The sequence below is a fragment of the Arachis duranensis genome, chromosome 4, assembly GCF_000817695.3.
Source record: "Arachis duranensis cultivar V14167 chromosome 4, aradu.V14167.gnm2.J7QH, whole genome shotgun sequence".
In the NCBI taxonomy this organism is placed as follows: Eukaryota; Viridiplantae; Streptophyta; class Magnoliopsida; order Fabales; family Fabaceae; genus Arachis; species Arachis duranensis.
In genome coordinates this window covers 23,647,086-23,658,662 of record NC_029775.3, presented here as the reverse complement: position 1 = coordinate 23,658,662, position 11,577 = coordinate 23,647,086, and the positions used below count along the sequence as shown (strand labels likewise).

At 39.5% G+C, this 11,577-nt stretch overlaps 1 protein-coding gene across 1 annotated transcript; it reads left to right on the top strand.

The window, feature by feature from the left end:
* The first annotated feature begins 283 nt into the window (after positions 1 to 283).
* On the top strand, positions 284 to 1,297 carry LOC107483771 (uncharacterized). Its single transcript, XM_016104386.1, has one exon. It carries the CDS (start codon positions 284 to 286, stop codon positions 1,295 to 1,297), a length of 1,014 nt encoding a protein of 337 aa, XP_015959872.1.
* Positions 1,298 to 11,577: the final 10,280 nt, after the last annotated feature.

Here is an 11,577-nt window from a genome sequence, read left to right as displayed (position 1 = left end):
TACCTATTCAAGCAAGTTCCTAACCACAACCTTTGTAACAACACTAATGCAAACCCAAAGGAGGAATGTAAGGCCATCACACTCAGGAGTGGAAGAGAATTGAAGGAGACATCAAAGGAAGCACAAGAGAAGAAAATGGATGAAAACAAAGAAAGACAAGAGGAAGCACGAACTCCTACTCCCAACTCACATCAAGAATGGAAATGACAACCAATTCTCACGATTCTTGGAAGTCTTTAAGAGTCTACAGATTAACATACCCTTTGTTGAGGCAATAGATCAGATGTCACTCTATGCTAAGTTCTTAAAGGAATTGATGACCAAGAAGATATGTTGGAAGAATGATGAGACTGTTGTACTAATTGAGGAATGTAGTGCTATCATTCAACACAAGCTACCCCAGAAATTGAAGGACCCAGGGAGCTTCAAAATCCCTTGTATCATTGGGGAAATCACAGTGGAAAAAACTTTATGTGATTTGGGAGCTAGCATAAATCTGATGTCCTTAGCAATGATGAGAAGAATGAAGATTGAGGAGGCTAAACCAACAAGAATGGCCCTTCAATTGGCAGACCGATCATTCAAGTTTCCCCATGGAGTAGTGGAAAACTTGTTGGTGAAAGTGGGGGACTTCATCTTCCCAGCAGACTTGGTAGTGTTGGATATGGAGGAAGAAGTTAAAGCCTCCATCATTTTGGGAAGGCCATTCTTAGCTACTGCCGGAGCCATCATAGATATCCAAAAGGGCGAACTTACCCTTAGGTTACATGATGAAAAGATGGTAGTCAATGTGTTCAATGCCATGAGCTACCCACAGGAATCACTAGGAGAATGCATGAGGTTGGATTCAATGGAAGTTTTAGTACAAGAAACCCTTGAGGAGGAAGAACTTGAGGAGATGTCAGAAGAAGAACCCGCATCAAACGAAGAGGCTGCAGCAACCGAAGTTCTTGTTCAGGGCACATTAGAAGCGAAGAATGAAGAAAAAGAAGCACCCAAGCTTGAACTGAAAGCATTACCACCCACCCTCAAATATGCATATTTGGGAAATAATGAAAATTACCCAGTGATCATAAATTCAGCTCTCAGCCAAGAACGAGAGGAAGAATTAATCAAAGTGTTGCAAAAGCATAAAGACGCCATTGGATGGACCCTTGCTAACTTAAAAGGAATCAGTTTGGCCATATGCATGCATAAGATACTGTTGGAAGATGATGCCAAACCCTCCATTCAATCCCAAAGGAGGCTGAATCCAGTCATGAAAGAGGTGGTGCAGAAGGAAGTCATGAAGCTGTAGCAGGGAGGGGTAATTTACCCAATTTCAGATAGCCCATGGGTGAGCCGCGTCCAAGTGATCCCCAAGAAAGGAGGCATCACTATAGTGCCCATTGAAAGGAATGAGCTCATCCCTACAAGAACCATCACATGATGGAGGATGTGCATTGATTACAGAAAGCTTAATGAGGCTACAAGAAAATATCACTTTCCACTTCCTTTCATGGATCAAATGCTCGAAAGGCTTGCAGGACATGCATATTATTATTTTCTAGATGGTTATTCAGGATACAATCAAATAGTGGTTGATCCAAGAGACCAGGAAAAAACATCATTCACTTGTCCATATGGAATGTTTGCTTATAGGTGCATGTCATTTGGGCTATGTAATGCACCTGCAACTTTTCAACGCTGCATGCTTTCTATACTCTCAGATATGATAGAAAAGTTCATTGAAATCTTTATGGATGGCTCTTCAGTATTCGGGAACTCCTTTCCTAATTGCCTAAATCACCTCGCCTTGGTATTAAAAAGATGTCAAGAGACCAATTTGGTTTTGAATTGGGAGAAATGCCATTTTATGGTGACAGAAGGAATAGTTCTTGGTCATAAGGTTTCTAACCAAAGCATTGAGGTGGACAGAGCTAAGGTGGAATTAATTGAGAAATTACCTCCACCAAGTGATGTCAAGGAAATTAGGAGCTTTTTAGGGCATGCTGGCTTTTACAGAAGATTTATTAAAAATTTTTCAAAAATAGCTAAGCCTTTAAGTAATCTTCTTGTGTCTAATACACCCTTTGTTTTTTATCAGAAGTGCATGCTAGCGTTTGAAAACTTGAAAAAGAAACTTTCCTCAGCCCCTATCATTACCCCACCTGATTTGTATTTGCCATTTGAGCTGATGTGTGATGCATCCGACTTTGCAATTGGGGCAGTGCTAGGATAGAGGAAAGATAACTTGGTGCATGTCATATACTATGCCAGCAAAGTCCTTAATGACACTAAAAAGAATTACACCACCACTAAAAAGGAGTTGTTGGCAATAGTATTTGCATTCGATAAATTTAGATCATATCTCATTGGCTCCAAAGTGATTATTTTTACTGATCACACATCACTTAAATATTTGTTTGCCAAGCAGGAGTCAAAACCAAGATTGATAAGATGGATCTTGTTGTTGCAAGAATTTAATATTGAGATTAAAGACAAGAAAGGAGTGGAGAACAAGGTAGTAGATCATCTATCTAGAATCCCTTGTGAGAAAGGTGGCACACATGACTCAAGTGTGAATGAGTTCTTTCCAGACGGACAACTAATGTTGGTTCACAAGGCACCCTGGTTTGCAGATGGTGCACGAAATTGTGATCTCAATGGCGCCAACAACTTGGTATGTACAATTATAATCTCAACTCTTTTTCACAACTTCACACAACTAACCAGCAAGTGCACTGGGTCGTCCAAGTAATAAACCTTACGTGAGTAAAGGTCGATCCCACAGAGATTGTCGGCTTAAAGCAAGCTATGGTCATCTTGTAAATCTCAGTCAGGCAGATTCAAATGGTTATGAAGTTTTGATAATTAAAAGATAACTAAACATAAAATAAAGATAGAGATACTTATGTAATTCATTGGTGAGAATTTCAGATAAGCGTATGGAGATGCGTTATTCCTTCTGAATCTCTACTTTCCTATTGCCTTCGTCCAATCCTTCATACTCCTTTCTATGGCAAGCTGTATGTTGGGTGTCACCATTGTCAATAGCTACTTCCTGTCCTCTCAGTGAAAATGGTCCTCTACGATTTCTGTACGGCTAATCAACTGTCGGATTTCTCGTCTCAGATGAAAAATACCATGCACATATATCGTATGGCTAATCAGCTATTGGTTCTCGATTGTGTAGAAATAGGATTTACTATCCTTTTGCATCTGTCACTACGCCCTACAGCCGCGAGTTTAAAGCTCGTCACAGTCATCCCATCCCAGATCTTACTCGGAATACCACAGCCAATGTTTAGACTTTTCGGATCTCAAGAATGCTGCCAATTGATTCTATCTTATACCACGAAGATTCTAATCTCGGATTCAGATGCCCCATTGTTAGAGGGGAGTCGATGTGAATCATTGATTAGAAACCCAAGAGATATACATTCAAGCTTGTCTTGATGTAGAACGGAAGTGGTTGTTAACCACGCGTTCATAAGTGAGAATGGTGATGGGTGTCACATAATCATCACATTCATCATGTTCTTGTGTGAGAATGAATATCTTAGAATAAGAATAAGCATGAACTGAATAGAAGAACAATAGTACTTTGCATTAATACTCGAGGAACAGCAGAGCTCCACACCTTAATCTATGATGTGCAGAAACTCCACCGTTGAAAATACATAAGTGAAAATAGGGTAGGCATGGCCGAATGGCCAGCCTCCCAAAACGTGAACAATGGTCCAAAGATGTTCCAAAAGCTCCCTAGTACAATAGTAAAAAGTTCTATTTATACTAAACTAGTTACTAGGGTTACAAAAATAAGTAAATGATGCAGAAATCCACTTCCGGGCCCACTTGGTGTGTGCTTGGACTGAGCATTGAAGCTTTCATGTGTAGAGACTTTTCTTGGAGTTAAACACCAGTTTGTAACTTATTTCTGGCGTTTGACTCTAGCTTGCAACTTGTTTCTAGCGTTTAACGCCAGAATAGGGCAAAAAGCTGGCGTTGAACGCCAGTTTGCATCGTCTAAACTCGGAAAAAGTATGAACTATTATATATTGCTGGAAAGATTTGGATGTCTACTTTCTAACTCAATTGAGAGTGCACCATTTGGATTTATGTAGCTCCAAAAAATTTATTTTGAGTGCAGGGAGGTCAGAATTCAACAACATCAGCAGTCCTTTTTCAGCCTCTGAATTAGATCTTTGCTCAGGTCCCTCAATTTCAGCCAGAAAATGCCTGAAATCACAGAAAAACACACAAACTCATAGTAAAGTCCAGAAATGTGAATTTTTCATAAAAACTAATATAAATATACTAAAAAGTAGCTAAATCATACTAAAAACTACCTAAAAATAATGCCAAAAAGCGTATAAATTATCCGCTCATTAGCAGACATTGCCAATTTTAAAGCAACTGGGGAAGTGCCTCCAAAGATCAACAAACATCAAAGAAGGAAGCTCATTAATGATGATAAATACTTAATCTGGGATGAGCCATATCTCTTCAAGGAATATTCAGATAGAATACTTAGAAGATGCATTTCAGAGGAAGAAGGACGAGAAGTCCTATGGAATTACCATGGTTCTTGCTATGGAGACCACTTTAGAAGGGAAAGAACTGCAGCCAAAGTACTGCAGTGTGGATTCTTTTGGCCCACTATTTTCAAGGATGCCAAAGAACTAATGAAGAGCTGCAATGAATGTCAAAGGACTGGAAATTTGCCCAAAAGAAATGAGATGCCGCAGCACTTCATCTTAGAACTTGAACTGTTTGATGTGTGGGGGATCGATTTCATGGGACCATTCCCAACCTCATATTCAAACAAGTATATTTTGGTGGCAGTGGACTATGTATCCAAGTGGGTAGAGGCCATTGCAACCCCAACAAATGATAACAAAGTGGTCATGAACTTCCTCAGAAAGAATATTTTCAGCCGGTTTGGAGTTTCACGAGCTCTCATCAGTGATGGAGGAAGCCATTTTGCAACAGACCATTAGAGAATCTTCTCCTAAGATTTGGGGTAAAGCATAAGGTTGCCACACCTTATCACCCCCAAACAAGTGGGCAAACAGAGATCTCCAACAGAGAGCTCAAAAGGATCTTGGAAAAGACTGTGGGAGCATCAAGAAAGGACTGGTCGAAATGCTGGATGACGCTCTTTGGGCATATAGGACAGCCTTCGAAACACCAATTGGGATGTCCCCATATCAATTGGTGTATGGAAAGGCTTGTCATCTACCCTTGGAGCTGGAACACAAAGCATTCTGGGCTTTCAAATTACTAAATCTTGATAGTGCTGCCGTTGGTGAGAAAAGGATCTTGCAACTGCGAGAATTGGAGGGTTCATGTCTCAAGCCTATGAAAACACCAAGATCTATAAGGAGAGGGAAAAGAAAAAGCATGATCTCAATTTAGCACCAAGAAGTTTTGAAGAAGGACAGCAAGTACTCCTCTACAACTCCAAACTAAGACTCTTCCCTGAAAAACTCAAATCAAGATGGTCAAGACCCTTTCTGGTCACAAGGGTCTCACCTTATGGATACATAGAAATCATGGAAGAAAGCTCAAAGCGAATATTCACTGTGAACAGACAAAGGCTCAAACACTACCTGGGCAATATGGGGGAAGATCCCAAAATGAAGTACAAGCTCAACTAATGGAGCAACCGTCGAGCTAGCGACGCTAAAAGAGCGCTTTGTTGGGAGGCAACCCAACTTAAGGTAGTTTTCTTTTCATAGTTATTTCTTAATAAAAGCACATGAGGTTCCCTGCATGTTTTCAATCTACTGCATTAGGTAAGGAACTAAGTTTGGTGTTTGCACACCAACTTAAGTTCAGGAAATCACAAGCATACATGCATGCTAACCATCTTTCAAGTGCTTAGGGAAACAAGCAACTTCCAAGAAAATGTGTTGCAGGAAGTCAATCAACCACTTAAAGGATAAAACACACCATTATCCAAAGAAAACAAAAGGGAGATACAAAGGCCATGAAGGATGATGATAAGGGCAAAATGAGCAGACACCAAGAGGTTGTATTATTCATCGACCCTTCACGCCTAGAAAGGCTCTAATTGGAAGCTTGAATATACCCCTGCTAAAACTAGTTTATTGTCATTATGAATTCTGTCCGTGTACTGTCCTTAATGCTCAATAGGTGTTTTACTAGCTAGTTCCCTGTTATTCCATCTTGCTTAATCGTATGCTTGTCCCTTGAGTTATCTAAAAAAAGAAGGTTATGAAAAATAAGAGTGGAGTCCATATTATGAAATAAAGTCCCAATGTTTGTGGTGGTAATTGATTAGCTAAGTTGGTTCACCAACAAGGTACAAGGGTAATTATGTGTCTTGAACTATATATTTGAAAATGCATCATATGAAACTAGTTGAATAACAAAATCCTAATAAGAAACAAATGATAAGGTAGGAAAAAGAAAAGAAAAAGAGAAGAGAAAGAAAAGAACAAGAAATAAGGCTAGACACCAAGAGTTTGAATCTTGAGACATGTGTGAGTAGTGTTTTTGTGCAAAGGATCTGCTTGGATGAATAAGTTCTTAGGAGTACTTCATCACTTGGTAACTTGGGTTAACTAACCTGGGATTATCAACTGAAAATCCACTGTCAAGAACAACCTTGCTACAAAGCGTTTAGTAACCCAAAGAGGTGCTGGACACCAAGGTCTTAAGGAAGAAAATAACAAACCATATGCCTGTGGTGTGTATGTGTGGAGGAGAGACTTGAAGGAGTAGGTCCTTAGGGGTGTTTCAACACCTAGTACCTTGAACCAACTGGTTCAGGAGTACTGGCTGAAAGCTTATCATAAAGAGTTGCCTCAACATAGAGCACTTACCCTAAGAAAGCAATAAGCTCTAAAAGTGAAAAAAAAGGGATTAGTGAATAAGAGTCTCATGGAATGCAACCAAGTGAGTGTTCAAGGGCATGTTAAAGGCCTAGAAACCAGCAAAGGCATGAACCTAAGTTGCTATGCATGAAATCCCATGAACCAAGGACTTGACTTCTATAAATAAGGACTTTTTTATCTTGTATATTCATTCATTCTTCTTATGCTTTAGCACTTTCTTGGGAACAAGTAAAATTTAAATTTGGTGTTGTGATGCCAGGACATCTTGGCTAGTTTTACTAGCCTTTTCTTTACATATTTTAGGTAGTTTCATGCATTTTCTTAGGTAATAAGAAAGTTTTTGGGTGAATATGCACTTACATCTTGATTCAAGCAAACATTGTGAACTTTAGATAATTTTATGAGAATAATGCATGAATTGAATGCTAATTTAGATGATGCAGGATCTCGTAATCTAGAACAAAGCTTTGATGCACCTTTTTTGTTTGATTTAAGGTCAAATGAAGCATAGAAGAGCCACATTAGTAGCTACGTGATAAACCACTATTTTATGGTTTATATTGTGTTTAATTAAGTGGTTTTTATCAAATTCTTTCCCACTTATTCATATGATTTGTATGAATTTACAATTCCTTCCCGAAATTGTTCTATGATTGAAAACTTGCTTCCTAAAGATCTTTTAATTGTATATTTTTATTCTCCTTTATACCATTCGATGCCGTGATCTGTGTGTTAAGTGTTTCAGGCTTCATAGGGCAGGAATGGCTTAGAGAATGGAGAGGAAGCTTGCAAAAATGGAAGGAGCACAAGAAATAAAGGAGACAACCAGCGGACAGTGACGTGCACGCACGGCTGACGCATGCACGCGGTTTGGACAAAATCACAGCGACGCGTACGCGTGCTTGACGCATATGCGTGGGTTGGAGTTTGCGCAAACGACGCGAGCACGTGCCTGACGCGCACGCGTAGAGAGAAAAATTGCTAAATGATGCGTACGCGTGACCGACGCGTACGCGTGACATGCACGATCTGCAGAAATTACAGAATACGCTGGAGACAGTTTCGGGCCACATTTTAACCCAGATTTCAGCCCAGAAACACATATTAAAGTCAGGGAACATGCAGACACTCAAGATATCAAATCATTACTCATAGTTTTAGGATTTAGATGTAGTTTGTAGAGAGAGAGGTTCTCTCCTCTCTCTCTTAGGAATTAGGATTAGGATTAGGATTTCATCTTCTTCAATCACAAGTTCAATTGTTCTTTTTATTTATTTTCTCAAATTAACTTATGAATTTTTCCCATGTTGGATGTGATTTCTTTTATTAATAATTGAGGTATTTCAGACATCTAATTTTATTTAGTTTCTTATATTCTTGGCTCTAGTTGATTAATTGGTGACTCTTGAGTTATCAAACTCATCATGATAGATAATTGTTATCTTTGCTGATTGATTTAGATTCCTATAACTCTAGTCTTTCCTTAGGAGTTGACTAGGATTTTAGGTGTTAAATTGATTTGTCGACTTGACTGACCTTCATAGTTAGAGGTTAACTAAGTGGGAGCAAAAATATAACTCTCATCACCATTGATAAGGATAACTAGGATAGGACTTCCAGTTTTCATATCTTGCCAAGAGTTTTATTAGTTATTAATTTATTAATTTCTGCAATTCATTTTTCTTGTTCAAAACCTTTTTAAAACCCAAAAATACTATTTTTCATAATCAATAATAAAACACACTTCCCTGCAATTCATTGAGAAGACGACCCGAGGTTTGAATATTTCGGTTTATAAATTTTATTGGGTTTGTTACTTGTGACAACCAAACGTTTGTACGAAAGGATTTTCTGTTGGTTTTGAAGCTATACTTACAACGCGATTACATTTGTGAATTTCTTTACCGGTAGGAAATCCGATTCGTCAAAATGGCGCCGTTGCCGGGGAATTGCAAACGTGTGCCTTATTATTGGTTATTGTAAATATTTTTCAAAAAAAATATTTTTTTATCTTATCTTATCTTAGTTTTAAATTTAAAAAATCAAATCTTTTTTTTTCAAAATCTTATCTTATCTTTTTCAAAAATCATATCTTTTTCAAAATCTTATCTTATCTTTTTTTCAAAAATCATATCTTTTTCAAAATCTTATCTTATCTTTTTTTCAAAAATCATATCTTTTTCAAAATATTTTCTTTTTGTTAGTTTTTGTTTTTATTTTTTCCTACTACTATAAACTCTCACCCCTTTGGCTATGAGTCTGGTTACAATTATGTTGCAGAAAGAGGAGATTACAATGAGAACATGCATCAAGGTCTAAGCAATCAAAGATGGGAGGAGCCACAAGGATTTGATCGACCCTCATGGCAACAACCACCTCCAATGGACTATCAACAACCGTTCTGTGATGCATATCAAGGCAATGGCTATAGTGAGCGCTCTTATGATTATCAACAACCACCACCATATGCCTATGAACCCCCTCCTCAACATAACCTTGGACCACCATACTCACAAGCCCCTTACCACCACTCACCTCCATATGACCCTAATCCTTACCCACCACACCAACCACCATATGAACCATACCTAGAACCACCACCTCAATATTCATCATCTCCATATCCTTATCAAAAAGAACTACTTCTGTATTATGAACCTGTTTTCTAAAAAAATGAACCCTCCTATCCACCCCAAACCTCCATGGAGAGAATACTTACCTCTCTCATTGATCTCACCTCTACACTCCAAAATCTTATATCCCGCATGGACCAACCCTCCACCTCCAATGTTCAACTCTCAAGATCAAGTGCACTTCCATCTCAACCACATAATGATCTCTCCATCCCATCCCCACCATCCATGGAAGAGCACCCACATCCATCAATCCAAGAGCAACATGATCCCAATGCTGCTATTGACATAGAACTAGAGAGAAGGGATCATCTTCGTGAATCCATACTTCATAAGGAGCTAGAGGAGGAACTAAAGGTGAAGGTAGAAGAGAGCTTTACAGATGAAGGAGTAGTTGAAGGGAGTTGTCATAGAAAAGAAACCATCAAGAAGGAGTACGATTTTATACTTAAACAACTAGATCAAGCGATAAATCGATTACCTTCCCGACGTTCGGACATTCACAGAACTCCCATGGCTTCATGTGGAGAATCTACTGAAGAACGTGGCTTGATGGAGAAGTTAGACACTCCGGTGGACAGTGAGCAACACGATTTTGTATTGGAAATTGGAAGAAGTTGCGCCTTCCATTGAAAAGGAAGAAGTGGTTGAAGACTTAGGAGATGCTGAACCTCCATGGGAAAGTCAAGTTATAGAGCTTCCTTCAAAGACGTTTGACATTGATGTTGAGGAGGGTGTACAACCTCCAAGACATCTCATGATTGAAGACTTTAAAAGGGATGATTAAGAAATGTATTCGATCATTGATGATTTCTTATCTACATTTGAATCCTCTCCCATTGGACTTGACATGGAGATGAAAGAAGAAGAAGCACAGCCTCCCATGCCCTTGGTGAACAATGAAGAAGAGATTGAATTGGAAGAAATCTACCAAGAGGAAGAGGTTGATATTGAAGAAGATTGCAAAGAGGTGGAAGTTGTCAAAGAAGAACACAAGGGAGTGGAGCTTGCAAGATCATTAGAAACACCTCTCCCAAAGCCATTACCGTCCAATACAACATTCAAGTGGATAAAATTCTCTTCCTTAACCTTTACTTTCCCACTTGAATATGGGCTTCTAGAGACGGATGGTCAACTTAGAGCTCTTTTTGGCATTAAATTGTTAGTGGTTGGAGTTGTCCAGCAAGGTTCAACATGGTTGTATGCTCCAAGTCGAAATGCAAGGTTTGGTGTGAAGCTCAATTGAATAGGTCTTGGAAATTGTTTGGAAGCTGTAGTGAGAATTTTAATTACGTTCCACCCAGATGGAATCATGATGATCTACACAAAGACGGGTGCAAAAGCAAGGTTTGGGACCCCGGAATTCATTCCAACAATCAACACTCTTGGGGCCTTGTCACTTGCTTTAACTTACTTGAAGGCTTTCTGCGCCTAGTTTGGGATCTCGGAGGCTACTGGAATTCCAAACATTGGTGGAGATTTTTGGATGAATTCAAGCACAAGCCACCATAACAAGGAGCTCGCCAAATGTCCAACTTAAGGACTTTAACTAAAAGTGCTAGGTGGGAGACAACCCACCATAGTATGATCATTCATTTTTCAGTTTAGTTTGTTTTTAAATTTTGATTGAACCTGGAATTTTGCATAACATTCATTGCATTGCATTCTGTATACTGCATCAAAAAAAGGGGGGATCGACGCGCACGCATCGTATGTGACTACGCAACTAAACAGTGAGTTGCGCGAGAGACGTGCGGGAGGGGTGCGTGGTGCACAAGCCACCCCACGCTTACGCGTGCCTCACGCGTGCGCGTCCCTTGCGATATTTACCACCCACGCGTAAGCGTCAACGACGCATATGCATGGATACCCAAATCGGCGTAAAGAGCACCTGGACAGAGGGTTGTGCTGCCCTTGCGAGGGACTTGTGCGAAAGGCACAAATTCATTCACGCGCACGCATCCCTGACGTGTGCGTGTCATGTTCCCTTTATGGCCCCCACGCGTCGCATGGCTCGTTCAGATTTTACGCGTTCGCATCTTTCTTCTCTCCTTTCTACTTCTTTCTTCCTTCTTTCTTACTTTCTCCTTCTTCATTCC

Excerpts from the sequence above, each read along its gene's own strand:
- LOC107483771 (XM_016104386.1), top strand. The coding sequence starts at position 284 with ATGTCACTCTATGCTAAGTTCTTAAAGGAATTGATGACCAAGAAGATA.